This window comes from Colletes gigas, unplaced genomic scaffold (genome assembly GCF_013123115.1).
Source record: "Colletes gigas isolate AHSC1104 unplaced genomic scaffold, ASM1312311v1 Colletes_gigas_Sc00037, whole genome shotgun sequence".
NCBI lineage: Eukaryota > Metazoa > Arthropoda > Insecta > Hymenoptera > Colletidae > Colletes > Colletes gigas.
The window spans coordinates 82,425-109,882 of record NW_025106666.1 but is presented as its reverse complement, the minus strand read 5'-3'; the positions used below and the strand labels follow the sequence as shown (position 1 = coordinate 109,882).

The following is a 27,458-nucleotide window of genomic DNA, read 5'->3' as shown; positions in this document are numbered from 1 at the left end:
CCGATACGTCTTGACGAGTCTTACTACGTTAATTTTCCAAGTACGAACTAGGTGGCAGGGTGGGGGAAGGGCCGATGTCTCGCGAAGCTTGTTATTCGAAAAGGAATAAAGATGCCTCAGATAGAAACCGCGGATACGCGACTTCCTAGAACAAATAAATTAAATTAAATAAAAAACAAATTAACTTTAGAATTATATTGATGGATGGCGATATAATGTACAAATTAAATATAACTCACACTTTTGTCGATTTATAGTAGCAGATGACAAGATTCTTGAATTTGTTAACATTATTCACTTCGATGATTACATGCAAATTATTTACAACTTTAACTAATCAAAGAATCGCGATTAATTCGTACTTCTCAACTCATATGTATTTACACACCTGTTTGCCTATCACACTAATTCAGTGAGTTTTTCAACTGACCACCATCCATGAGAAGAGGCCGCTAAAATCACCTCCGAATTTGCAGGTCGGTATGGCAGTCAGAGTAGACCACGAAAGTCTATAAGGTGAAGGGTCTACTCGAATACCTCGTCTGTGCTTTTACAAGGCATTGAATTGAATGTATCGCTCCTGAGGTATAATTTTGATTGCTTGCGAAATAATTAAATTCTCTCAATATTTGGTCATTAGGAGTACAAAATTAAAATTCCAGTTTAAACCGATAACGTTAGAAGTGACACGGAAATGATGGCTCGCAAGTCCCCAATTCGCGTAACAAAAAGAAGCATTGCATGTAATGTCTATTCTATAGAATCTATACCTCGTGGTGTGGGTTGGTTACTAACCAATCGTAAGAACCAACGAGGAAACTATTAATTTTTATTGACGAATCGCTTTAAATTGTTAATCGTATCGTGAATAGTTATCTATTCAATTAAACCACATTTTAAATTTAAAATAAAATGAACCAATTAAGTTTTTAAATAATATTTCATATATTTTCATTGTAATGATTTCTAATTCCAAAAAGTTTTATTTATAATTTTTAGCCGTTACATTTTGTTCATAATTTATAAATTAATTTTTATCCAATATAAATTCTCTGTCAAAAGTATTATTAAACAAGACATAATTATGCGTATGAATGTTCGGTATGTTTAATCCTTTATTATTATGACGTCAGTCAATTTAAAACATTTTAAAGGTTACATCGTTTTATAAATGAAAAGTATCATGATAAATCTTTCTGTGTGAAAAAGACATAAATTTCTATTACAAAATTATTACATATAAAGCCTTAGTTCGTTAAATTTTATGGAAAGCAAAATTAAACGACGAGAAAATATATCATACACGTAGTATCGTAACAAAATGTTTCTCAAAAATTTTTTTAAAGGAAAATCAAATGTACGTTATTGCTAGAAAAATGTTTGCTGTACATAGTCATTCATCTAATCAGTGTGTTAATTGTTTAGTTACCAACGCGTAAACTTCTAAACAATGTCTTTGGGAATTATGAAATTGTCGAACCATGGACAGTTTCTGAGATGAGAAAAGTGCCGTCGGGTATATTTAAACCATCTTACAGTGAATCGTCTATACCCAGGGAAGGTCCAAAAAAAGCCGAAATTAAAGACAAAAATCAAATAAAATGTATGAGAGACAGCTGTCATTTTGCCAGAAAAGTATTAAATTATATCAAACAGTATATAAAGGTATTTAATACGCATTTAACATAAAATTTAATCGACTGTTTCATTGAGCTAGTAAATTTTATTTCAGCCTGGCACAACTACAGACGAATTAGATGTAATTGTGCATGAAATGATTATAAGTAATGGAGCTTATCCCAGTCCCCTTAATTATCGAGGATTTCCAAAATCAATATGCACTAGTATTAATAATGTTGCATGCCATGGTATTCCAGACAGCCGACCCTTACAAAAAGGAGACATATTTAATGTCGATGTAACAGTGTGTAGTATATTTTTGACTTATGGTAGAATATTGATTATTCAAATAACTGTATACTGTATTTGTGTTAGTGTTTATTTTAAATTGTAAAGTTTCTGATCATTTAGGTATATTTAAATGGATATCATGGAGATTGTTCTCAAATGTTTGAGGTAGGAGAATGCGACGATGAAGGAAAAAAATTAATAAATGTAACTGAACTGTGCTTAAGACATGCTATTGATATTTGTAAACCAAACGAAAGGTTTTGCAACATAGGTAATCATGGCAATAATTAAAATACAGTAAAGGAGATTCTTTATATATTTCCATTTAATTTTCAGGAAATATTGTTGAAGAGACTGCAAACAAGCACGGATATTCTGTAGTTCCAGCATTTGCAGGGCATGGCATTGGTACTTACTTCCATGGACCACCGGACATCTTACATTTTTGTATGCTACTATTTTCATCTTTCATACATAGTATATTAAACATACATAATGTAATGTATTTTATTATTATTAGCAAATGATTCTCCTGGGAAAATGCTACCAGGAATGACTTTTACTATCGAACCAATTTTAAGTCAAGGTAGCCAAGAGATCGAAATTTTAGAAGACGGTTGGACCGCCGTCACAGTAGATAATTCACGTACTGCTCAGGTAGAACATACTATTTTAATTACAGATACTGGCTGTGATATATTGACGCGTTAACTTCTTAGAATATTTATTTTTATAAATGCATTTTGCCCTTGTATAAAATTTTGTTGTCCATAATAAATTATATTTATGAGAGGTTAAACAATGGTACTTCTTTTAGACTTATATCGTAAATATTTTTATTAACAAAAAGTTTATTCATATTTATCTTTACATGATAGCAGGTCCCCAATAGCTGTCTAGCGTTAGTGGTCCTTGTATTTCAGTGCCTCCCTCTTTTGTAATTATACCAAGTTGATACTAGAGACAAAAAAGTTAAATTGTCATGCATTTTAATACTATATGGTTTCAATATAACATGTAACTTACTTTTGGAAAAGAGCGCGCATCTCTGTAAAATAGAACCTGCATTACTTTGTATATGAGCTCTATTGCTTGCTCTTTAGTCATTTCTTTATTTTCTTCGTAAGCTTTTCTGAGAATAGGTGTTGCCATATATGCACCATATCCAGTTGCAATTACTGGATCGCTATAAGCTGTGCCAAGTTTATCCACAGTACCCAAAAACCTATATAAAATATTTAAATAAATGTTACATGTACAATTGAAACACAAAAAGAAAAAACACAATACTTACAGTTTATCACCTTCTATGCCACCAATAATGAAATTATTCCAAAGTGGATCATACTCTGTTCTTTTGTTATACATCAATCGTGTTAACCAGCAATAAAGAGCCTTTGGTTTTAAAGATAAACCATCATCCAGACAAGTTTCCTCGAGGCTATAATACATAAACATATTATAATTTGAGAACTGTAAAATACAAATAAAATGATAATGAAAATGTACGATAATGAAAACATACATCTTTTTTTCAATTTTACTTTTGAGGAATTGGTAATCAGCGTAATCTCCTCCTGCACCAAGAATGATGTTTTTATTGACTTTCATTACTCGTTCAAGGTTTCTGAACCTAGCTAATGATCCATACGATCCAAGAACATCTGCTGCTATAAGAATACCATCTTTGAATTGAATTCCAATTACAGATGTACCAGTTGTTATTGGAGCCCTATGAAAAGGTAAAACCATTTCAATTAAAAAAATTCATTTGAAGCAATACACTAAGAAGATATTGTTGTAATTTGTTCCCTATTTTTATCAAAATTTGGAGAATGTAAGTGAAAAGATTATGTTACTATTTTTGCTTATATCGATAGATTTGTCAAATATAAATGTTCACAAAAAAAAGCCACATCAATGAACATATTAACGTTGAATGATATTAAGGTTAGAAATACATTGAATGACTCAAAATATAAACATAACTTGAAAGATATATTAGATATATATAGATTATACTTTTCACAAATTCTTTTATGGAAGCAAATGATGAGATAAATTTTAATCGTTTTAAAGGAGTTCCTAATTTACATCCATGAAAAGCGACATGACATGCAATTTTGTAAGAAAATTACAACTAAAAGTTTTACTGAGATCTTTGAAATCCTCCAACGTCGGATCGTGTAGAATTTCCAGGAAAATTGTAAAATTCACCGGGTGCTGGTCCATTTTGCCAAAACGGTGCAGGAGAATACCAATCGCCTGTACTATGAAGCGCCATGTTTCTTGTATGTATGTTTTAAACACTTTGAAATGTCATCTAGAAGAAGCTCGGCTCTGGCCACACTGCTCAGATATGTAATGTTGCGGTCGCCGCCTGGCGCCGTGTAGCAGAAGCTCTGGGGGGCGCGAGGTTTAAATCAGATTACACGAATGTAATAGGAAAGGGAGACAAAGTGGAGTCCGCGTCAATTCTAAGGTTTAAAAGTGGTTAGAGATTCTTTTAATGACTTCACTTCGGGTCATAGATTAGCCAATAATTTATTGGAGACGGATGTTTGGATATTCGTGAGCTCCCCTTTGATCCCCTCTCCTAGGTGTGTAATTCCAGGAACTTGGGCCGTGCGCTATCGATTGCCGGAAACGAGCTGCATGCAAAAGCCGATAACGGCCACGTGCCGCAAAGGACCGTTCTCGAGGGATCGGGGGGTGTGCCGAGGAACGCGCGTGCGAGAGTTTTGCGCCCGGCCCGAATAAAGGAAGGGACGATCTGGAGGGGCCTACGTGTGGGCTGGGCCTCGACCGAACGGCAGAGCGACACTTGAATCCGGAGATCGAAAGTGAACGGACGTAACATTGAAACTTGAGCGAGATCGTACATGTATATTTGAATCGGCAAAGAGAGAAGCATTTTGTATTAAGAGAACGGAAGTGTACGACCGGGTTATGATCATTCCTGCGAAATCTGGTTGTTTTGTTTTATATTCCTTTATTAAGTTATAATTAAAGTTCTATTTACGTGTGTTCAAATCGTTGTATCCATTTATTATTTTCCTTATCTAGCGATCTCCGTTTGAAACCCCCGCGTCCAAGGAGCAGAGTGCTTTAGCACTCCACGGGCAGCGTTCCCGGCCGAATTCCCTACGAAGTTTCGGAAATACGCCGCCGGACGCGCAACAGTAACATGTTTGCATGCCAGTTGGGGTGACATCTCCATCAGGATGAGCTGCCTAGTGGGCGGCGTTGCGGGTTGACGGCGGATTTAAAAAAAAGCGCGAGTCGGCGAATTTGTTGGTGATAAAGGTGTGCGAGAACCCGATGGTCAGGACGAGTCGAGAAGAGATCGAGTCGGGTCGGGTTCCCGAAAATGTTCAGGATTCTCGAAAGTATCGGGATTCCCGGACATGTCTCGATTACCGCTACATTGCGACGCTTCATTATTGTATGTACTTCGGAAAGTGAATGTTGGAATCTATGACATCTGTGTGTTAGTAACACGGATATTATGATTTGTGTGACCTGATGTAAACAAACTGGTGACAGCGTACACACTGTACAGCTCCCGATGCACCCAGTAGTCGGTCTGATAACACTGGATAGACGGGATAGACCAGTGATGGACTTTCGTGGGAATTTTCCCTCGCGGGATTCCTTTCTGCGCATGCGTAAGATGACGTCACAGCTACATTTCGCCCGCTACCATACATGTATCTTAAGCGCAAGAGAAAGTGCATGTAAGGGATCTGTTGGTAATTCCAACATTTTTAGTTTTAAGTCGATTAAAACATATGAAATTAATTTGATTTAAATGTATTCAGTTAATATTGATAAAGTATATGTTTACAGTATATAAGTTTATATATTTTATGTATTTGTGTGTTTCACGTTCATTTTTACGTGCAATATTTTTGTTCGAATACTGGTAAGGTTTTCTGCAGTTTTCCTTACCCTAACAACAAATGTTGGTGTTCATGTAATAAATCGGTTACACACGTAAAAACTAAATAAATAATTAATTGTTTTCCACTTTTTATTGTACTTTTATGCTGTTTTCCTTCATGAAAACTTGTCTCTTTCCCTGTAACTTCCTTAAATTTTGTTCCTTACTGGGATCCAACGGTACCCTAAATCGTAGTTAAGTGTATACGGCAGTGATCATGCGCTCCAGTGCGCATGATCAGAAATTCCCACGAAAGTCCATTACTGGCATAGACGTCTTTTATAATATGTAGAGAAAAGATAGAGAAGCGCCTTGTGAAATCGATTAAGTAACATTTATTTAATTTAAATCGTTGATTAATTTCTTTATCAAATGGAAACAGTTCGACCTTGTGGTTGTAAAGGAATAAGATCGTGTCTCTTATGCGAGAAGGAATATAAAATAACGAAACCCAACCTCAAAATTCAATTAGAGGTCAGATTTCATTAAATGTTTAAAAACTACAATTCCTTTTTTATTAAATTATAACCGTTGTACTGATTCTCGTTTTCGATATATAATTTCATTTTGATTATTCTTTGTAGTATTTACTATTCTTGATTCTAAACTTTGTTATTAAAGATTTTTAATTATAAACAAGACACATATTTGGTCACTGTATTTATTATCTATAATAATTAATCTACCTTCCAACTAATGTAGTGATTTAAGTATGTAACAAAAACAGGAATGTGGTGTAATTGATAAACAAGAAAGTTATATACAGAAAATATAGTGATAGTAAAGAGAATTATGTTTACTACGCAATTTATAATAAGCATTCTGAAAACTGGTTTGGCAAGGCTGTTATGCCGATATATCAATTTTTCTTTTTTGTTTGCACTGTATTTCCTATAAACCAATATCTTTAAATTTCATGTAAAAATAAAATATATTAAAAGCAGCTAGGAATTCATAATGTAATTAGCATTTGTTTCCAAAGACCCAATTACCTCAAATTATTTAATATATCTAATCTGTGTGCAAAATGCGCACAAATTTTGATAATTTGTTTTGATATTTATAATAGTATATTTTATATGGGACACTAAGGTATAATAGTTATATAGAATTTTGATAATTTCGCGAGCATTTTTATTACACTTTTAACTATTCCGAGTTATAACCATTTGATATTTCAGAAATATTCCAGTTATGTCTACTGTCCCCTTTGCAACCTCTCTTGGCCCGGTTGGAATAGCGATATTTACGCAAACCATCCGGATCATCGAGGCAAATCTATTGAATTTCCTGGTGTTTATATAAAGGTATTTATTTTGTATTTAAGAAATCGTTTATTTTGATATTTCTTTCGATTATTATTTATAATGGACTCCCTTACGTAAGGTGTTTGTTAACCATCGATTTGAATGAAAAAGGGACGATTGTCGTACACGGTAAATAGAACTTCATTTCGAAGAAAATTACGTCTTTTCTAATTGCGCTTCGAACAGTGAAAAATTTCTATGCGTACATGAACACATTGACGATCGGTGATTTTAGTCACATACAATTATTTTAATTGTACTAATGTATAGTCTTATGAAAACGAGAATTCTCGTTACCGATTGCCAGTGTTAATAATATTCTTTTAGGAGATAATTCTACGTGCCAAAATAAGGCGTACGCCAAAAATAACAAAATTGCGTTTCTTATAAAAATATATAATACAAAATTTCAAAAAGCTAAACTGTTTTGTTCAATGGTTTTATTGACAAAAACTTTATCATAATATTTTGAATTTTATGTACACGTAAACAGTCGTGCTTCGACATAATTAAAACACACATTTTGTGTACGAATAGCTCGATTTCCTGAATAATAATGACATTGCTTTATTGACGAAAGCACTGGATGATATACCTTGGGAAGTTTCACAGAGCGGAAGAAGAAAACAGGTATTTTCAGCAGAATAAAACGTATAATCTCTTATTACAGAAATTAATATTGTCCTAACCTTCATCCGTTCCTCGTTTTCAAAACGTAATTTGTTCCTTAGCATCAAATTGACACAATGGTAAAACATCAACGTATTGGGAAGATGAACAAATTAACTTTGCAAATTCTTTTAATCGAAAATAAAAAATGAACATTTAAGTAATTGTATCAAACGACCTAATAAAACGCGAGAATTGTATACGTCGAGACAGAAAACGGATAAAGGTTAGAATCCTAAGATATTAGTTACTAATACATATTATTAATTCAAAGAAATAAAAGTATTTTATAGTTATTATAAATTTCTTTGAAAACGTATAATTATTCGATGAAGTAATCGAAAGAACAATTTTACAAATTCAGAACTTTGGTCCAAAATGCAATTTCAAAAAGAAAAAACTTCGGTTGGGTTCTTTCAACGGTTTCCCAAAATCTACCCACTTCGTGCAACAGAAATTTTTGGAAATACCTATACTTAAAAATTTCCAAACAGTGGAACAATGTACTTTAGAATATGACCCCCTTCGAGGAGCTTCGATAGATCCACATATCGATGATTGTTGGGTTTGGGGTGAACGAATAGTAACCGTCAACGTTACGGGCAATTCAGTTTTAACGATGATTCCTTATTCTGGTCCAAATACCAAATATAATTTAAATAATGTTGCTGAATATTCTACGTTCGAAGACACGACGTTCGACGAAAAAAATGAAAATGGAGATGTTCAAAATATAATTGTAAGACTACCGATGCCTGAAGGGTCTCTTATGGTTCTTTATGGTGCTGCAAGGTAGGAGAGTTTTTATGCGCTATGAATAGAAGTATAAATATATAAGCTTTAACGTTATGAAAATTTCACGTAACAAATTAAAAAAAAAAAATCTTTTATTTTACCATGCTTAGATCTACTATACTTGAATAAAATAAATCGTGCCCTGTATTTTGCAAATCAGAGCTAAATTATTTTGTTCCGTATCATTTCCTATTTTAGTATACATAAATAAATAGGAAGACAGTTAACAATTTAAAATAGAATTATTTAAAGCATTAATTAAGTATACCTAAATAAATCATTTTTTATTATAATAATATGTATATCTACGCTCATATTTCGTTAAAGTCTTAAACGGAATGTAAAAAAAAAAACACAACACAAAATACGTGAAAGAAAACCATTTTTTTATGTTGTTTCCTGTCGTTATCTATTACATTATTTGAACAAGTATTAATCTTAAACATTCCTTTTAGGTATGAATGGGAACACTGCGTTCTGAGAGAAGACGTAAAATCGCGACGAATTTGTTTAGCTTACCGTGAATTAACGACTTCTTATCGAAATAATTTATCAAAGGACGAAGAAGTTAAAGAACTGTTACAGAGAGCTTCGATCTTTCGATGAAATTGTAAACTAAAAGTTGGATTCAATTTTCTGCAATAAAGCGTATAATAAAATATTTAAAGACAATTTATTTATTCATTCTAGAACTTCGAAAGGCAGAATGATGTTGAGATAGGAAATGTTTAAAAACGTTGAAATAGAATATTTAATAAGACAAATTATTAAATGAAAAAGTAATTCATTATGAATTTACAAAAACAAACATTTTTAGGTGTTCTTTAAAGGATCAGAAGACATGTACACAACAGGAAAAGTAGTAAGAGGATCAGATTTTCCTAATGGCTGATATCCATTGACCAAACTTTCTCTCAATTCCCATTTACGCCGCTCTCTTTCTGTTTTCTGTCTTCTAATTGCTCGGCCTAACATACAGGCAAACATTATTCCAGTTAACTGAAAATAAAAACGATTCGAGCAAATTATTTTTAAATTCAAATAGTATACCTCCAATTATATTCTTCTTGCCAAATTATAAAATTTCTGGTCAGAAGAATGAATAAATTAAATGTAATAAATGTAAACCTGAATAAGAGCAATGGCTACAGCTCCAGTTCCGACATAAAGCGCACTTCTGTTAACAATAACTGAAAGACGCCTAATGCATCCAGGGGCATATGGAATAATACTATTTTCTTCATCAGAAGTATATATTTGACAAGATTTTGGTAGCTCAATATTATCCTTTTGCATAATATCTTCCCAATCTGTATATCCGTCGTACCCACAGCAATAAAGCTGTAATTATATGAAATATTTTAGTATACACAATACATTCTATGATCATTGAATTATTTTAACTTGTACATTTCTATATCAAAGTTAATTATTTTTACATGTTCAAAAATTTAAAATATTACTCTCGACTGTAGAAAATCGATGGCATCCTTTGCTTCGGGATTTTCGTTGTACTCATGCATGGTAACGTTAATTTTGTCTCTTAGGAGATCTTTTATATTATCCTGAAGTGCATAAGCCGCAACTGCAGCGGCTAATTCCAGTATAAGAATTATTATAAGAGACGCTGCAAACTGAATTAATATACAATGTATTATTGTTCACTATTATAAAATACACAAAAGTAGTTTGTATCGAAACCGTTTGTTAAAAAATATGACACGTAATTTAATCCGTGCATAATAATTATTATAGGCTATTTGACTACTGATGGTAGTTTGGTTGGATTGATTCTATAGGCTAAAACTTTCGAGATAATTTATTTCAAACGAAACATGTTTTAAGACTTCTTGATCGTTAAAAAAAGTATTTGTTGTTAATACGATCGCGCCTACACAAGGAAATCTGTTTAAATGAAACTTCGTATACAGGGTGTTCGGCCACCTTTGGGAAAAATTTTTAATAGGGGATTCTACAGGCCAAAATAAGACGAGAATTCAGAATACCAATTTGTTGATGGAGGCTTTGTTAAAAAGTTATTAACAATTAAATTCAAAAATTTCAAATCGTTCTGGAAAAATTATTTTCGGTTGTGGAGGTCAATTACAATCATTTTTGTTCATTACACATACTACCGAAATTCTGTGCACCTTCGAGAAAAAAATTCCTTACCGAAAATCTAATTAGGTGCCTTTTTTCGACGAAAAAAAAATTTCAAATCGTTCTGGAAAAATTATTTTCGATTGCGGGGGTCAATTACAATCATTTTTGGTGAATAGACATACCCCTGAAATCTTGCGCATTTTCGAGAAAAAAATTCAGTACGGGCGGAATTTTAAACGTCAATAACTTTTTAACGAAGCCTCCATCAATAAATTGGTATTCTTGATTTTCGTCTTATTTTGTCCTCTAGAATCTCCCATTCAAATTTTTCCCAGGGGCGACCAAACACCCTGTATATGCAAGTTTGATATTTTTGTTTTGTGATCTCACCAAATTTTTAACAAAATCGATCTTTGTTGATAAGCCAAACAACCTGTATATCAGATGTTAAAAGGAATCATGAGATGCTTACAATGAGAACCATACAGGTACTTTCCCGAAGAGCTCCGCAACATCCTAGAAAGGCTATTATGAACACAAGGATCCCAACTACAATTAACAGAGTTGCTGGAGAAAAGTAACTTGGATCGAGGAAATGAGAGAAGTCTTCATAAACTGCGTAAATTGTTGTTCCAACTGATATAATCATTATCCCCGTTAACTGCAATATGAATACATTTGTGAGACTTCCAACATTAAAAAAAGATCGAAGCAAATAATACGATTAACGTATGTATGAAATTATACATATTTAATACATTGATACACTTTTTATTACTTCTTTTCTCTCAAATTTCCAAGAAATATATCATATATCAGCATTTTATAGATAAATATATGATGCTTTTACAATTTCGACTTATAAAAATATTCAAGGAAAACGAATGCTGTTACGACTATTTTCGTTAAAATACTGAATAGATATTCATTTTATCAAACAATACGAATAATTCTGTAATTTCATTAAATAGGAGTTTTCGAACCCAACAAATTTTCTTACTTAGCATGAGTATCAGTGAAAAAAAGAATTCTGTTATCAACATCAAAGAGATTACTGAATTTTATCTAAACTGATAAGAGGGGCTATTATTTACGGCTGCAAAACAACAGTTCTCTACTTTGATACCAATCGCAGAAAGTGAAAATTTTCGCGGGCTACGAAAAAATAATAAGTCTATACTGTTGTTTCTAATCTAATAGAAGATAGAAGTGTTGCTGTTACGTGATACAATGTTCAATTATTTCGACAATCTCAAGTCACATAGAAATTCGTCGGTAGTCAAGTAACAGTAATTTTTATCGATGAATTAAGGCGATTTTCTGAAATTTCTTAAAGTAAGGAAATAACGAAACCGATGCTAAAAAAAGTGACAAATTGCAAGACATCGACAACCTATGGCGTTGCAAGTCTTCTGGACAGTAATAATTCATCGAGGTTTGACCTCGTCCAGCTGGTATCGATCTTACTGCTCGTCCGAACGATAGCGTAGAGCTATGATCCACGTCCATATCGAGAGACCACCTACCTTATTGAATCTCAACGACAAATATGGTTATTTTCCTTTATGCTTTTTCTTTGAACAGGGAAAGAAATGAACGTCGGCTGCAGTTATCGTTATTGACAGCCTTGACCCTATTCATTGTTCTCCTTTTGTCCCTTATAACAAGGTTAATGTACAGTGGTGTGCGAAATATTCCGGACAGTTGCTTTTCTAGCTTCCATTTAGAGAGGGAAAACGAAGATGAATATTGAATAACATGGAATTTAAGTAGGGTATAACGAAGTAGAATAGAGTACAATGAGCTACGCGGCATAAGTACACGATGGAACCATGTATTTTATTTTCCATTTACAGAATTACTCGTATAATTGTCCATTCGGTTATTGATGTTCGCCGGAAATTTTCGTTTTAACGAATCTGAATTGTTCGCGCAAAACAAATAATGAAAGTAAAGAAATAAATGGCAATTCGACCAATAGTTACATGAAAATAATTGAACTTTGGATATTGAGTCAAAAGCGGCAGGTGTGGATACTTGCAATTGTCGATGGAATTATTCAATAATTTAAAGTAACTTAGAAAATGGGTAATTTCGCGAATCGAAATGCAAAAAGAGAATCGGTTCGAATAGAACTGGAATGCATGAATTTAGAATGCGGAATGAACGAATGGATGTGACAGATATGATAGATTAGATATTAATTTACTAGAATAGAACAGGTATCTAGGAAACATAACGAGGTAATCTTTAGAAAAATGAAAAGAACATAGAAAAATGTGGTTACAGACCACAAACAGAGAGTTAACGGCGCACAGCAGGTATTTGATGCATCGTAGACCAACGTCAAGGTGTGTGGCAGCCATTTTGATGCACGTTCTTCAAGGATCTTCTTGCACGCAGCTGCACTACAGAACAACACTTCTCCTTATCGCTTCCGAACTGCGAGGAAGAACCGACTGAACGCTGAAAACATATAAACTCGACTCGATATATCGCATTATCTATTGATAAAGACGTATACGTACCAACCGTACACGAAACATTACACGATTACATATTTTTATAAAGAAGTTTGTTTCTTTCTTTCTTTGTCTATTCACTGGTCTACGGCAATTTTATGCAATCGTAAATTATAATACGTAATAATACTCGTTATTCAAAAATAAAACAAATTTCCTGAATAAAGGGATAGAAGATTAATTTATTTTTAAGTTTAAGTTAGAAATTGAAATTTTAAATAATTGAATAATACAAATGAAATTTATGTCGATCCATTCTTGCCTGCTCAAGGCTGTTTCTTTGCCAAAATGTCCAGTATTATAAATGACACTGTTTGTACGGATTACTCGTGCACTCAATTTGATTTGCTGTTGACCAATGTAATAGGTAATTAAACTTTATGAAACTATAGTGATAAATTCATTCACAATAAGAGCATCACAATTAAAACAGCGTAGATTTTTCTTTGTGGTAAAATAGTTATTGCTATTTGTAATAGCACTAGCTAGAGTTTATAATAAAAACAAAGGCAAACAAATAGACTTAATTCCTAAAAATTGTTTGTAGGAAAGAAATTCTCTTAATCATTTTGTCTCGAAATCAATTTTAAAAGTCGCGACGTTAACTATACCGATTTGTGATATACATACTATGAGTGACTATTGTCGGCACTGGAACATCGACCAGTTGCTACGCCTATGCGTGAAAACACAGAATATGACTCACACGTATTATCGTGTCGGTAATTGAGCACGCGTCCATTATTCATACACAGGAAAGGATTACTAGCCACGGTATATGTACTTTATTTTAAACGAAGAATCGTTTTTTTTTGCCAAAATATTATTTCGATATTGTTTCTCGGTTCGATCGTTTTCTCCGTTATCGTATTTGAAACTCTATAACAATTTAAACCATTGAACATTTAATCGTTTGTGAGTAAGACAACGTACAAACTTGATCTGTTAAACTGAACGTTAAGTGTATGGTTCGAAAAATCAAGATGCTCTAAAATCATATTGTGTTAATAAAATTTCTACAATTAATTAACGTACTCGCGAAGGAATTACGTATAATAAACTTTCATGGTACGACATTTTTCAAAACTATTACCTAATAATTTTCCCTTTAACCTCTTCAGGGACGATTTTTTTTTAGTGTATTTATTATTGACAGTAACTATAATTATAAAAAAAAACTAAATGTCCACATATGTGGCCAAGGGCGTGAAAGAGATTAATAGAAATTATTAATAAAATGAATCTAAAATATTGCGATACATTAAATAATACAATAATATAATAAATGTATGGATATTACGTGTTGGAAATAGCAAGTAATTTTTTTTTTTAAATAAAAAAAATGAATCGCTGCGGACAGGATTCGAACCTGTGCGGGTAGAAACCCAATGGATTTCAAGTCCATCTCCTTAACCGCTCGGACACCGCAGCTGTTGAAAGCGTTCTTCATTTTATATAACATATATTGCAAATCAATTTTTAATTCTACATACACATTTACATAAAATATCTTGTCACTATTTAAACGTCTTTGTTTGGTATTATAAACTCTTCGATTAATTAATGTAATATTATTACGAATCAAAAGACTCGATGCTATTTACCAGTATTTTGGCAAATGTTTGACAATACAGACTAAACTTTATTATTCATGTGTGATTTTCACGTCATCTCTACACAAGGTGTTCCACGTAATTGGGAAAAACTATATTTCTAAAACGGTTAAAGATACAAAAAAAATATCAATAGGCAAAAGTAAACGTCACCGAACGATACACGAACTGAATATTTATTTTCAGGTAAAATGTGACTGATTTGGCGTAGAATGACCCAAATACTATCCGTCCGGGTAACAAATAATTTTTTTTCATTGATCATTAAGTATAGTTTGTATACGTAATATCCAAAATAATTTTAAATTAATAACAGTTACTATTAGTACGAATAGAGTCACATCGAACTGGGCCGAATGACGTGCAGTGTATCTATTATAATGCGAAGAATCAATATTAAGAGAATGTAAGGACAAAGGTAAGTATGAGCGCAGAATATTATACTGTAATTACGAAAACTTTTTTCCGACTTTTTTCTGTCCTATTTCAAAATTAAAGTAAAATGATTTGGAAAAATATTATCATACTTTGTTAATGATAAGACGGTCTTGTGTAATTAATTACTTGTTATTGCATTCTAATGTAATGTTACGTTAAATTTTAACTAGATGTAAGAAAAAGCTCTATAATACTAGTATAGTAACATATAATTAAAGCAAAATTACTTCAAAATTATAATCTTTTAAGTTCAATTCTTTCTGCGGTAACGATTTCATTAAACATTATTTTGTCATTTTGCGAATTTAATCGTTTATCTTCGTACTAAAAAAAAATAGATATTTGCAAATATATAACGTAGATTATAATAATTTATCCCGATGGTCTATGGATTGCATGACAAATATGAAGCGATCGATTATAAGCGATCGTACATGTTCCCTATACACAATATACGTTTTCGACAATTTCAAAATATATTTACTATACTGTATAATACTGTATAATTTGTGTCTATTATAATTATTAATATGTCATCGTTTAAATAGTAGAGTACTTTATTTTCCATACTATAATGCGAAAGACAACATTTATCCGACTACAGGAACAAGATCATTGACCTTTAACTAGTCGAAATATACGTCTGTGTGCTTGTAAATAAAGTATAATTTGTAGAGTACGAATTACTGTACAATATCTATCAGCCAGATTGTTAGAATATTGTTTCTTTACTTTCTTAAGCTCTTTATCATTTTAATCTTATAATTAGTTTAAAGATGCAATACAAATTACTGCTTTAATACTTAAGATGCCGATTATCTTGTAAACGATACGTAATAACAAATTTTAAAAGGATATCATTTTGATTGCAAATGACTTCTACTAACAAAATATGCAAAACAAATGACGTATATCCATTTAAAAAAACTAAGTTGACCTTCGTAATTCAAAAAGTTTACAAATAAAAAATAATAATTTACACGCACCTTGTAGTCGACTTAAAACCGTGTAAATTGTTTTCCTTGAACTTTTTCGTAACATCAACTGTTTACGAGATATTTGCTTGGACATTTACAAACGGATAACCCGTATATGTAGTTTACGTACACACGTTCATGTGCATTAGTATTACGTACGGGTGGGGAAAATTTTCATTGACTCCCATCTACAATCTGGCACCCACAGTCTGGTTGGATAGACAAATATACGAGTATTCATTACCGGGCTTTCGAAGCACGTACAACTTGTTGAGGTGCACAATATCAATGCAATTATAGAAACTAGGCACACGGTGTTCGGTCCAGTTTCTTGTGTGAATATTTATAGCTTGTTTATCTTGAAAGTAGTGAACAGTGACTGCAAAAAAATGGTGTCCGGCGGAATGGCTTGCATCAAATACTTGACGTTTCTCTTCAACATAATATTTGCAGTGAGTCTCCATGTTGTATTGCTGTCGCCGTAACTTTAATTCTGTTTAATATCACCTCCTTCGCATTTATCGAAGAAATTCATTCAATTAATGTTATTCAAATGCTGTTGTATCAGGAGACAAGAACGTTGTGGTATTTTTTTTAAATCCTTGCAAATAAACATTCCTCGGAAGAAAAATTCTAGTTCAAATATGATACACAAAAAGTAAAAGCAAAAGTTCTTGTATAGTATAAATACATATTTCGTTTGTCGATATCAGAAATGTTCTCGATTCGCATACTTTTACAGTGTAACATATACAATAATATTCGGTAGTTTATTACAATACTGAATGTAAATATAATATTTAAAATATTATACGAATCCGGCAATATCTATTGTAGAAACTTTCCCTTTTAAAAATATCATAAAAACGGATGTTTTTTACTTTCTAGTGTCTCGTTCAAATAGTTATTTTTATTTAACCCCACATATTAAATGTAAGTTTTTCGATTTTGCTAACTACGTTACGCGTACGTAAATAAGTATACAAAAATTTTAATTACAAAATTCTTACTTTTAGTAAATTTAAGTGTATCAGTGCGAAACAATAAAGCTAAAAAAGCCAAAATAACTACAAACAACTACAAATTTTTTAATTGATTCTAATCCAATCATAATATAAATAAAGTATAGCTTTTCCTCTAACTAATAAATAAGTGTTGCTTATGTATATATATATATATATATATATGTGTGTGAATGTTTGTTTTACAAATTATATATATGTATAGTTTATAGCCATGTTCTTTTTGTACTTGCCATGCTAGATTGAAAATTATTTTTCCTGCTTATATGTATTTACATTATTGTATTTTGTATCTTAAATACAAAACATTTAGAAAAGTTGTATTCATTTTATTGACAGGAATATTATAGGTAAAATAATAACAACATATATTACAAAGTAAAACTTTTATAAATCAAAAGATTAAACCTTTCATTGCTTGTATATATTATAATTTTCAATATAGATAAATAAGTCTTTATGTAACCTACTAAAGCATAGGTAAATGGTTTTGAAGTTTTAAATTGTGACTTTGTAAGATGTTGAGCAATGAAATTTGTTTAAACAAGCATATGATTATTTCTGTCTTTTCTTTGGACATATGTATTTTCCTATTGTAAACAATATTAGGTATTATCTATGAGACAAAAATAATGACTCTCCTGAACCCTTGTTATATATTATAGATTCAGGCTTTTGAAGAAAGAAGTACTGTGTGGCATTTTGTGCAAGATTATGATAGCATGTGTACCATTTTCTTGGTTTAATCAATCTTCTCACTTTGAAGAAGTTTGTGCGCTACAAGAAATACGTTTGATATGTTATTGCTATCTGCTGTCAAAGAATATGTGCAAAGTGTTTACAGTTTGAACCCAACTTAAAATGTACAATATTCGCATGCTGAGCTAAAAGTTTCAAACGTGATGCAGTATATGTTAAAAATGAATTGCAAAGTATATTGCAAGTTAAAAGGTTTAAACACCCAAAGAAATATTGTGAACATACGAATTATTTCAGGATCAAACATAAGATAGTATATAATTTCTGTTTGAATCATGTAATTAATATTGGCTAGACAAGAGTAGAATAATAACAAAAAGTCAATACTTATAGAAATTTGTCGTTTGTGAATGAGAAAGTAACAAAGTAAGGTGTACCGTAAAATGATCAAGAAAGATAATCATAAAGATATTAGCTAAGTGTTAATGTAAATCTTATGATATATTCATGTATTCTATTTCGCGTTCCAATAATTAGTTATTCGCAATAATCGACATTCGGTAAAACAACAGTAGAGCTATAGGTATAAAAATTTTTAATTTCGACCGAAAAAATCCATGTATGTACATATTTGTCAATTAAATCTGTCATGGAACGAAGCTTATGACGCACTTAACAGATGTACATATACTGTAGGTATTAGCGAAGGATCGGGACAAGACTTATTTTTCGTTGTTTTCATTGTAACTGGACGCGTGAACAACATAGTGATCATTCAGCTGAAGGGCAGGGTTAGGTCTAGGTTAGATTTGGGTTTTTCCAAATCCAAGTAAGAAAAAGAAAATAAAGACCCACTGCGTTTTCCCGCGTAAAACCTTTCTTATTTCGTCACTCAATCAATGTATATTGTAGTAATTTCTATATTTCTCAAAAAGCCAATTAAGATATTAGCTGTTCATCCCATCACTTCAGAGCTATGCTTAAAGCTTAAATAACAAGTATGAAACGACGATAAATAAATTGGTAAATTAATTGCGACTGAAGAAAATCCGTGTAACGTGATGCAACAACGTCGTAATTAAAAGTATATCGACAGATACGAGTCATGTGTTTTTATGGGCAAACAAGAGCAATGGAAAATATGAAATAAAAATAGATATTTAACAATTGAGTAAATATAATATACAAGTTTGTTTTTACAATTTTTATACAACGTGTAAGTTCTAAAAAACACTACATACTCAAAATTAAGGGATCGTTAATTTTAAGTTGTAATATTGTCAATGTTTGAACTGCTGTAACTTCGTGAAAAAAAATTGTACAAAGGTGTATATACATATGTAGTACCTTTGCTCATTTTAAAAGGCAAAATCTCTGCTTTTTCGACCCTGGACTGAATTTTTTAAAAACGCTTCTGTACTTTGATACAGAGCAAGAAAATGAAGATGATTCCTCTCTCGAAAAATTTTCTGAATTCAAACAACTCCACAGAATTTAATAAATTTTGTACGCGATTTGTTTTACAATAAGTTTAAATTTAGAAACCTTTCCTTTACAATAGCCCCCAAAAAAGTTGATGTACAATTTTGTATTACCGATTTATTATACCTCGATTGAAAAGTGTTTTGTTGATATTATTTAAAATAATAATTGTTACGGTAGAAGCAAAAGTGTGATTTTTCAGTCAATATTTGTTTTTAAATTGTAGTAAACACACACAAAATACGTATACACGAGATATAAATTCGATCATGCAATTTTCATCTAACAAAATTCATTTATTCACTCATTGAATGAATGAATACCATTAGATGCTAATTACCGTTATTTCGATTCGCGTAAGGAATTTGTAAACAGACAAATTCGTACGAAGTGTATTATTGTTTTCAAAAGCTATCATATTTTTGTGGTTACAGATAACGGGAATCGTATTCATTGCAGTTGGCACTGTAATTCTTGTTGTTTATGGTGGTTACAACAATTTTATGGACAGTTGGTTTTTTGTAGCACCTGTATTAATGATCGTAGTAGGTACTATTGTGTTCATCGTATCGTTCTTTGGCTGTTGCGGAGCTATTAAAGAGAACCACTGCATGATAATTACGGTAACAAACAGTTATTACATATATCATAAAATATTTTTTACATTAAATATAAGTCAGTCTTCGCACAATTATGACATTAAAACCGATGTTAATAAATTTATTATATACAAAATAATATTTAATGTTAATATTAAAACAGGAATTTTTTTTCATTAAATAATTTCTTTTTAAGAACGTTATGATCAACCTGGTCAAAATTCTTTCTGAATATTTACAAATTTAAATGAAAAAAAATCCAGCTTATCCTTTTATTTTTTACATAGTTCTCCGTATTACTACTTCTAATTTTCGCCCTGGAACTTGGTGCTGGTATTTCCGGATACATGATGCGCGGAGAAGTTCGGCAAATGGTAGAAAATCGATTGAATACCACCATGGAAAACTATTTAAGCGACGACGATATTCGTAAATCCTGGGACATCATGCAACATGATGTAAATATACATAATACCATTTTTAACAGTGGAAAAAATAAAATGTCATACACAGTGTTGCTTTTCTTTTATATGAATTTTGTATATTGTTCGTGGTATAAAACCAAATAATTGTCAAATTTCAGCTGCAATGTTGTGGAATGAGAAGTTCAAATGATTGGGCTCACGTTGGTTTTGTAGAAAACATTGTACCAAATTCCTGCTGCAGGGAAGTGCCCATAGACAGTATATGTGATTTAAATTCAATTTATATATACGAAAAGGGATGTATGCTTAATCTTCAAGAAGCTATTGAACATAATGCATTGACCTTGGGTGGTGTGGGCATTGGAGTTGCTGTTATTCAGGTAATTATTACTTGCTTAATATATATTTATATTTTACTACCGGTTGTAACATTTTCTATAATGATTGTAATTAATGAAAATAATAGTAAAGTTTATTTATTTTGGATTAAAGAATGTAACAAAATTTGTTAATTTCAGATAATTGGGATAATCTTCGCATGCTGTTTGGCACGCTCGCTCCGTCGCGAGTACGAGACTGTGTAAGCAGAGTTACCTACAGTTGTAATGCCTAAAAATTGCACTCATACTCTTCTAAAATGAGCTCTGTTGCTTTCACTATTACACATTTATGTAATAATCATTCTGATTCTTCTCTTTAAGTAACAGAATATGGCACAAGTTGCACATTGTACATCATTTTTACTATGTTGCACAAAGACGGTAAGACGGAATACTTTACTTTTATATACGATGTCCGACAAAATGTGGATTTGTTTTAAACAATAACTACACTCGTCAAAATAACGAAAACGATCTTTTACCATTTTTTTTTATTCTAGGATTGATTTTCGAAATACAAATAATTAAAATTTACCGATGTTTAGGCAAGAATCTATTTTAAAACTGTAAAAGTATAAACCAATGATAAAATTATTTTTACAAGCATTTTGAAAAAAAAACATTAAACGGTACAGAATTGTTTTCATTATTTTGACACATAAGATTAATTGATCCTGAAGACATATACCACATTTCTGTAAACATCCTATATAAAAAGATCTACTTCTACCTAAAATTATCAATGCTACAGATGATAATAATATTGTTTTATATTTTATTATGCATGTATAAATACTCACTTTCACTTTTATTATTATTACTGCTGATGCTAATACTATCAGAAATAATAGTAGTAGCAATGGTATTGGTGGTATTAAATATAAACTGACATTAGCAATGTTACTTTGATGTTCAAAAGATTTTGATATAAAATGAAGCAAGTGTTTTTGTGCAGTATATCTTGTCTTTCTGACCGTTTCTTTAAGACTGAACACTTCTATTCTACGATAATGGAACAAGATTTTTGTACTTGGTTAGAAATTACACATGGATATTTAAGAATTATAAATCGAAAGTAATATATATTTATGTTAAGCTTTTAATTTTATTATACATAAATATTAACTTTTGCTTTGTTACAACGAAGAAGTTACTTCATAATTTCAGTTTGCAAAATATCAGTATGTAATTTAATTTTTTTTTTATTAAATTTTAATGGAGACATTATTGTAATTGTTAAAAATATTCTAGCGCTATGACTTGTCGAACTCTGTACGGTGATTTTTTCTACCTATCGTTTCACAAATTATAAATACAATTTTTAGAAAATACTAAGTAAAATAACAATAGCAAAACTGACAAAACTTTTAATTAAAAGAAGAATAATATATTAAAAAGACATTTATGGTTTTATCAGTCAGATAGATTAGTATTTAAATTTATAATGAGTGAAATTTGTAATACATTTTTACCATTACTTGTATTATTCTTCAATTAATTACCAGTGGGATTGATAATAATCCACAATATCTTGGCCAACATAATTAATTTTCTGAAATTTTCATATTTATACCAGAACGTAATATGTCGTTTATTCAGTGAATACGCTTTATTTAAAAAAGGGTACATTCGTAGCATAGACACAATCTGAGAAAATGTCTCTGTATCTAAAAAATAAGAAAACGTTTTATTGTTCGTACGAAGTTTACATAGTGTTAACACGATAAAACATTATTAATAAATGTAACAATAAGATTATATGATTGCACGATTGTACGTTGGAAAACTTCAAAATCAGTTCTGGATGTTATATGGAACAATGTATGTTTTGCGTTGATGCAAGATCGATACATTTAGTAAACAAACGCGTTCGATTAGAATTAATGCTGTTCGATTTTTAAAAAAACTTAATTTTTATATTTACGCTTTCCATGATTTAGACAATAAATTGACGCTAGGTGTTAAAGAACGGAATGAAAATTTCAATTCCATTGAAGTATTTTGTACTAAGATTTCTAATTATAATATATTTTTCAAAGTCATTGCTTCCGTGCTCTATTAAAATTTTATTAATATATATATATATTACATATATTACTATAATTTTATTCTATTTACAACGAAATACTGTTTTAAGAATTTTAAGACTGTTCTGTTGTACAGATTACATTATGCTTTAACTGTATTATATAAATGATAACAAAATATTATATAAATTATATGAGTGTTTCAAAATAATGAGAGAAACCGGGCATACAAATTATTTCGTGCCAAAAAAAAAAATGAATAAGATATCGTCTATATCTATATCATTTTGAAATCTGAAGCTTCGTTTTTAAGATATATATAAACTGTTAAAACTTTCAAATCTGGCTTACATTTGTATGTTCTTTGATACCAGACAGCTGTGCGCATAGCTACACACAAATGCACTCACACATGAAAGCGTTTTCCCAACAATTTCAATGTATTTTCCTAGCGATTCTAATAATTCTTTACATTTCTAAATATATATATATATATTCTTTGTATGTATTTTATACTGGTGAACATATATATTATATAATGTGCCACAAAATTTTTTAATCAAATCTTCGCCAATATGTTCTTTGAGTAGAAATAAGAAAATATGTTACAATGCTCAAAGCTTTATTAAAAAGTTATAGTAAAATTCTAATTAGATTGAATTGACATAAATGAAGTACAGAAAGCAACCATGCTCTTAGCAAAATATATTGATTGTTGCAGTATATCTCGAAAATTTCTGAAATAGAGTCTATTAATTTCAACATGATAAAAAATACCTTTGTCTATACAGCTTTCTTGACTCCATTCGGCAATATCACATTTAGATCCTCCGAGATACGAAATACATGGTATGGAGATTTGAGCAAAATTATCCATACCATATTCTTCCTAAATAGCAAAAAATAATACTACCAATTATTAATTTCTTATAACAAATTCCAAATCAAGTACAATTTTTTATAATTGGTACATTGAATATTGACTGTGTAATACAAATGTAATTTATTTAGCACTACAGGTTTCTAATTCGGTTCTTTATTTTGGAAAGCGTAAACTGCACATTCTTGCTTTGCCACACATGACACTAAATGTAATTTTATCAGAAACAATGTATAGTCATGGGCGATTTAATTAATTTCTACTTCCAGCGAAACTGCAGCACACTGATCTGACATCAATTAGGAGGCATTGTAACACTAAGTATTGTTCGTCGTGCATTCATTAAGAGAATAATTCTAAAGTCGTCGCAAGACCATTTACTTAGAACCTGATTGCAGACTAAACCAATGTTCATCTGCAGTTTATCTATGGAAGAAAACAGACTATTGGAAAAACTAATTCAATTACTGCCAGTATTTGCCAAATGGTTAAAACCAAACTTTTCTTTCTTAGACTGTGTTTATGTATGAAATTAAAGTTTATGGCATAAGAATGTTTGGAAAAAAAGATAAAATGATCATTGTATATTTGGCTCATGGCATGTCGCAAACTAAAAGACTATCAGTAGTGCCTTGATTTATTGGAATGGAAATCATCTCTTAAATTTTCACACTGTGCAAGATTTTAATTCATTTAGCATATTGTTTCTAACATAATTACATTTTCATTCTTAAAATGAGTAGACTAAATATCTAAAGTTTGACTACCGATTTCGTTTAGACCATGTATGTATAGTTACGATTTATACCATTTCTTAATTGAGTATTGATAAAAGAGAAATTGTTTTTGAATTTAAAACTCGAGCAAAATCGTGCGATGATAAATAAAATTCAACATTAACTAATTTTATCTGGAATCGTTGCATTATATAGAAAGAATTTTTAAGAAAATTATTTTAATTTTTGCAAAGTAGACAATTTAATTAACAAATAGTAGTTGACACGAATGATTTGAAACTTTGCAACATTATAGTTTACGCAAAATAGCTTCCAAAATCACAAAATAATATCGCTAACTCATGGCATTGCGTCGATTTAACGAATTTTATTGTAATTATAACAATTGTAATTGCAATCCCTTTTCCCTTATTTTGAAATCTCGCATATTTTAATGCAACAAGAGAATAATTAAGAAATATAACGAGTGGGATCAGATTCTCCAGCCCAAGAAAAGGAGTATGGAAGACCTGGATAGTAGAGGATCGACGATGGCACAGCGATAATTATAATTAATTATATATTTAAATATTACTAAGTCTGGGCGTGTATACGTATATTTTTACAGCTCTTACAAAACAAATTAATAACTCGAATCGTTTATGGGCACAATAATTATTGTTTCTGCTAGTTCTAGTAAATGTAAATTTACCCATAATTACAATCATGCGGTCCCAGGGATCACATCGCACTATATTATTCCTTTCTCAACATTCTTCAAATCATTTAACTTTAACGAACTGTGAGTACTTTTCGGTACCTCTCTGAATCCTAATTAACTTTTTACGTGTAGAATAAGCACTTTTTTCATGTGATTTTTATACACGGCGATTCCTGTGATTGCACGAACTATGCGTGAAATTATTAAGTTCTTTGATGTTTCCCCGCGTACAGGGTGTTCATTTGAAAACTTTAAATCCAAGTATCTCGAAAACAACACATTTTTGGCAAAAATGTTAAATACAAAAGTTTCTTGATTTCAAAGGGGAAACATATTTGACTTATTTTTTTTTATTCATTGAACACTTTCGAGGTTATTTGGAAGGATAATTTTTTTTCTTTAAACGAAAATCAATATTTTTATTTACAGATTTTTATTCTATGCAAGAAAGGAACAAACTTTTGTACAGAACATTTTCTTACCGGATTTTAACTTAAAAAGATATTTAATGAAATAACAAATTTTTGTTTAGTCTTGCTACTTCGAAAATAAAGGATGGAAAATTAAATCAAACAAACGAAACTTTATAATTTTTTATGACTAAATAATGATAAATTATACTTTCATATTTACATATAATAACTTAGTATTATTATTGTAAATAGTTGATACGATTCTTGTTTTTATTTCTAAACTTTCAAATACGTCTAATTGATTAAACAATTTAATATATATAAAATGAAATAATTTAATGAAGCTTTCCAGGTTATCTGTGTTCGATATTTACGTTAATTGTAACCAATTTAGAGTGACAATTATATGTTTCACGCAAGAATAAGCGAGGTTTCAATAATATTAAAATAATAAGAAATTGCTAGAGAAACCAATTAGTGTGAGTTTCTTGGTAGATAATACTGAAACATTAATGTGTGCCTAATTTTTAGAAATGTGTTTAAACAGTTAATTAATCGATTAGCATTAATCGAAATAATTATTAACCATTCTGTTTGTACCTGTAAACTAACAATTCATTTAATTATACCTTCCTTTTAGTTTGTTCGTTTCCCAAGCATGAGATTTTACTAAATAAGTAACCTTTATCATTTTGTTTGTATTTTGTAAATTTCATTCGAGTCTCATAATTTAATATCCCGTTCTTACTAACTTTCAATTGGATTATTTAGGAACCGTAGTATTGTTTTTTATTTCATCGAACGTATGTAGCAGTATTTTAACTTATAGTCTTATGTCATAAATTTATACACGTATTACATGTCTGTGTTAAATTAACTCTAACTTAACGTGTATTTAATTTTAAACTATCTTAAATTTTGCGAAATGTTAAATTATAAAACTTTCGTATTAACAAAATAAATGTTCTCGTTTAATGTAAGATCCAATCGATATTGATTTATGTAATTCAATAAGAAACTTGTAATTACAATTTAATGTATTTGGAAACAAAAATCTTTGTTCGTATATACATTTAATAATTGGCTGATAAGGAAAGACTGATGACAACGTAAGAAAAATGAAATTAATATTAAATGAAAAAAGAAACAATTGTTGTTTGTAGCGTTTAATTTCTTACGATATTTTTCTAGTTGTGATTTAACGAATTAATCAATACATTATTAACGTCTTTAAGGAGCCGATCACTTTAGCACGCCTTGTTCGTATAGCTTTTATTTATATTAATAAACTATATTAAGTAAACATTGTATTTGTTTTATTTTGGTATAACCATTATTTCCACTAATTCTGCAATGTATATGATTTCAGTTGTATATATTTTCAAATCGATCAATTTTACAAGATTAAATCGGAATTAATTCATGTTATTCATTCTAGAAGTCGATAACGATAGGCGAATTTGCAATTTGACATATATCACATAAAATAATTGCAAGAAAATTACCATTAGTTATATAAATTATTTAAACAAAAACTTTCAATGTTTGGGAATATTGAAATAAAAACGATTGCTTCGATGTAAAAGAAAGGGCAGCGATAATTCTATACAATCATTATTTAGTTATATTTACTTATAGAATTAGCAGCTAACATTCAGTAATTATATGGGATGTTCTCTTGTACTGTCTTACAACTGTATGTTGATAAAAGAAATAAATTCGCAGGAAAGAATAAAGTAGAATGAATTCAATTTAAACAGTATTTCTTACATCGTATCGCTTACTTTTATATATTTTTAAATAATCTTTAGTCATT

The 27,458-nt window shown here is 30.6% G+C and overlaps 5 protein-coding genes and 1 non-coding gene across 9 annotated transcripts; 3 read left to right on the top strand and 3 right to left on the bottom strand.

The window, feature by feature from the left end:
* Window positions 1-785: 785 nt before the first annotated feature.
* Window positions 786-2,756, top strand: LOC122402573 (methionine aminopeptidase 1D, mitochondrial). Of its 2 annotated transcripts, none has more exons than XM_043405493.1 (6): window positions 786-1,101; window positions 1,426-1,665; window positions 1,733-1,924; window positions 2,032-2,182; window positions 2,248-2,358; window positions 2,432-2,756. In XM_043405493.1, the coding sequence occupies exons 2-6, from the start codon at window positions 1,498-1,500 to the stop codon at window positions 2,620-2,622; spliced, it is 813 nt and encodes a 270-aa protein (XP_043261428.1). In that variant the 5' UTR covers window positions 786-1,101; window positions 1,426-1,497; the 3' UTR covers window positions 2,623-2,756. The 2 variants fall into 2 exon arrangements, with proteins under 2 accessions (XP_043261428.1, XP_043261426.1); XM_043405491.1 differs by lacking the exon at window positions 786-1,101 and adding an exon at window positions 1,183-1,357.
* On the bottom strand, window positions 2,674-4,236 carry LOC122402576 (proteasome subunit beta type-4). Its single transcript, XM_043405498.1, has 5 exons — window positions 4,065-4,236; window positions 3,437-3,643; window positions 3,206-3,352; window positions 2,938-3,136; window positions 2,674-2,868 (listed from the first exon to the last, which is right to left on the bottom strand). The coding sequence occupies exons 1-5, from the start codon at window positions 4,193-4,195 to the stop codon at window positions 2,779-2,781; spliced, it is 774 nt and encodes a 257-aa protein (XP_043261433.1). The 5' UTR covers window positions 4,196-4,236; the 3' UTR covers window positions 2,674-2,778.
* Window positions 4,237-6,115: 1,879 nt separating this feature from the next.
* LOC122402574 (alpha-ketoglutarate-dependent dioxygenase alkB homolog 4) lies at window positions 6,116-9,248 on the top strand. Its single transcript, XM_043405494.1, has 5 exons — window positions 6,116-6,328; window positions 7,036-7,161; window positions 7,699-7,791; window positions 8,195-8,622; window positions 9,081-9,248. Exons 1-5 carry the CDS (start codon window positions 6,227-6,229, stop codon window positions 9,229-9,231), a joined length of 900 nt encoding a protein of 299 aa, XP_043261429.1. The 5' UTR covers window positions 6,116-6,226; the 3' UTR covers window positions 9,232-9,248.
* A 34-nt stretch (window positions 9,249-9,282) lies between these two features.
* On the bottom strand, window positions 9,283-16,417 carry LOC122402575 (CD63 antigen-like). 3 transcript variants are annotated; one of them, XM_043405495.1, is made up of 7 exons: window positions 13,484-13,847; window positions 13,286-13,407; window positions 13,020-13,194; window positions 11,201-11,389; window positions 10,089-10,259; window positions 9,754-9,966; window positions 9,283-9,624 (listed from the first exon to the last, which is right to left on the bottom strand). In XM_043405495.1, exons 3-7 carry the CDS (start codon window positions 13,092-13,094, stop codon window positions 9,439-9,441), a joined length of 834 nt encoding a protein of 277 aa, XP_043261430.1. In that variant the 5' UTR covers window positions 13,095-13,194; window positions 13,286-13,407; window positions 13,484-13,847; the 3' UTR covers window positions 9,283-9,438. The 3 variants fall into 3 exon arrangements, with proteins under 3 accessions (XP_043261430.1, XP_043261432.1, XP_043261431.1); XM_043405497.1 differs by lacking the exons at window positions 13,286-13,407; window positions 13,484-13,847 and adding an exon at window positions 16,288-16,417; XM_043405496.1 differs by lacking the exon at window positions 13,484-13,847 and having other exon boundaries at window positions 13,257-13,391.
* On the bottom strand, window positions 14,599-14,681 carry Trnas-uga. Its single transcript has one exon. It is a non-coding gene; the product is annotated as a tRNA-Ser (tRNA).
* A 107-nt stretch (window positions 16,418-16,524) lies between the features above and the next one.
* On the top strand, window positions 16,525-25,710 carry LOC122402577 (CD63 antigen-like). Its single transcript, XM_043405499.1, has 6 exons — window positions 16,525-16,730; window positions 19,916-20,104; window positions 20,368-20,538; window positions 20,664-20,885; window positions 21,024-21,085; window positions 24,062-25,710. The coding sequence occupies exons 1-6, from the start codon at window positions 16,668-16,670 to the stop codon at window positions 24,078-24,080; spliced, it is 726 nt and encodes a 241-aa protein (XP_043261434.1). The 5' UTR covers window positions 16,525-16,667; the 3' UTR covers window positions 24,081-25,710.
* Window positions 25,711-27,458: the final 1,748 nt, after the last annotated feature.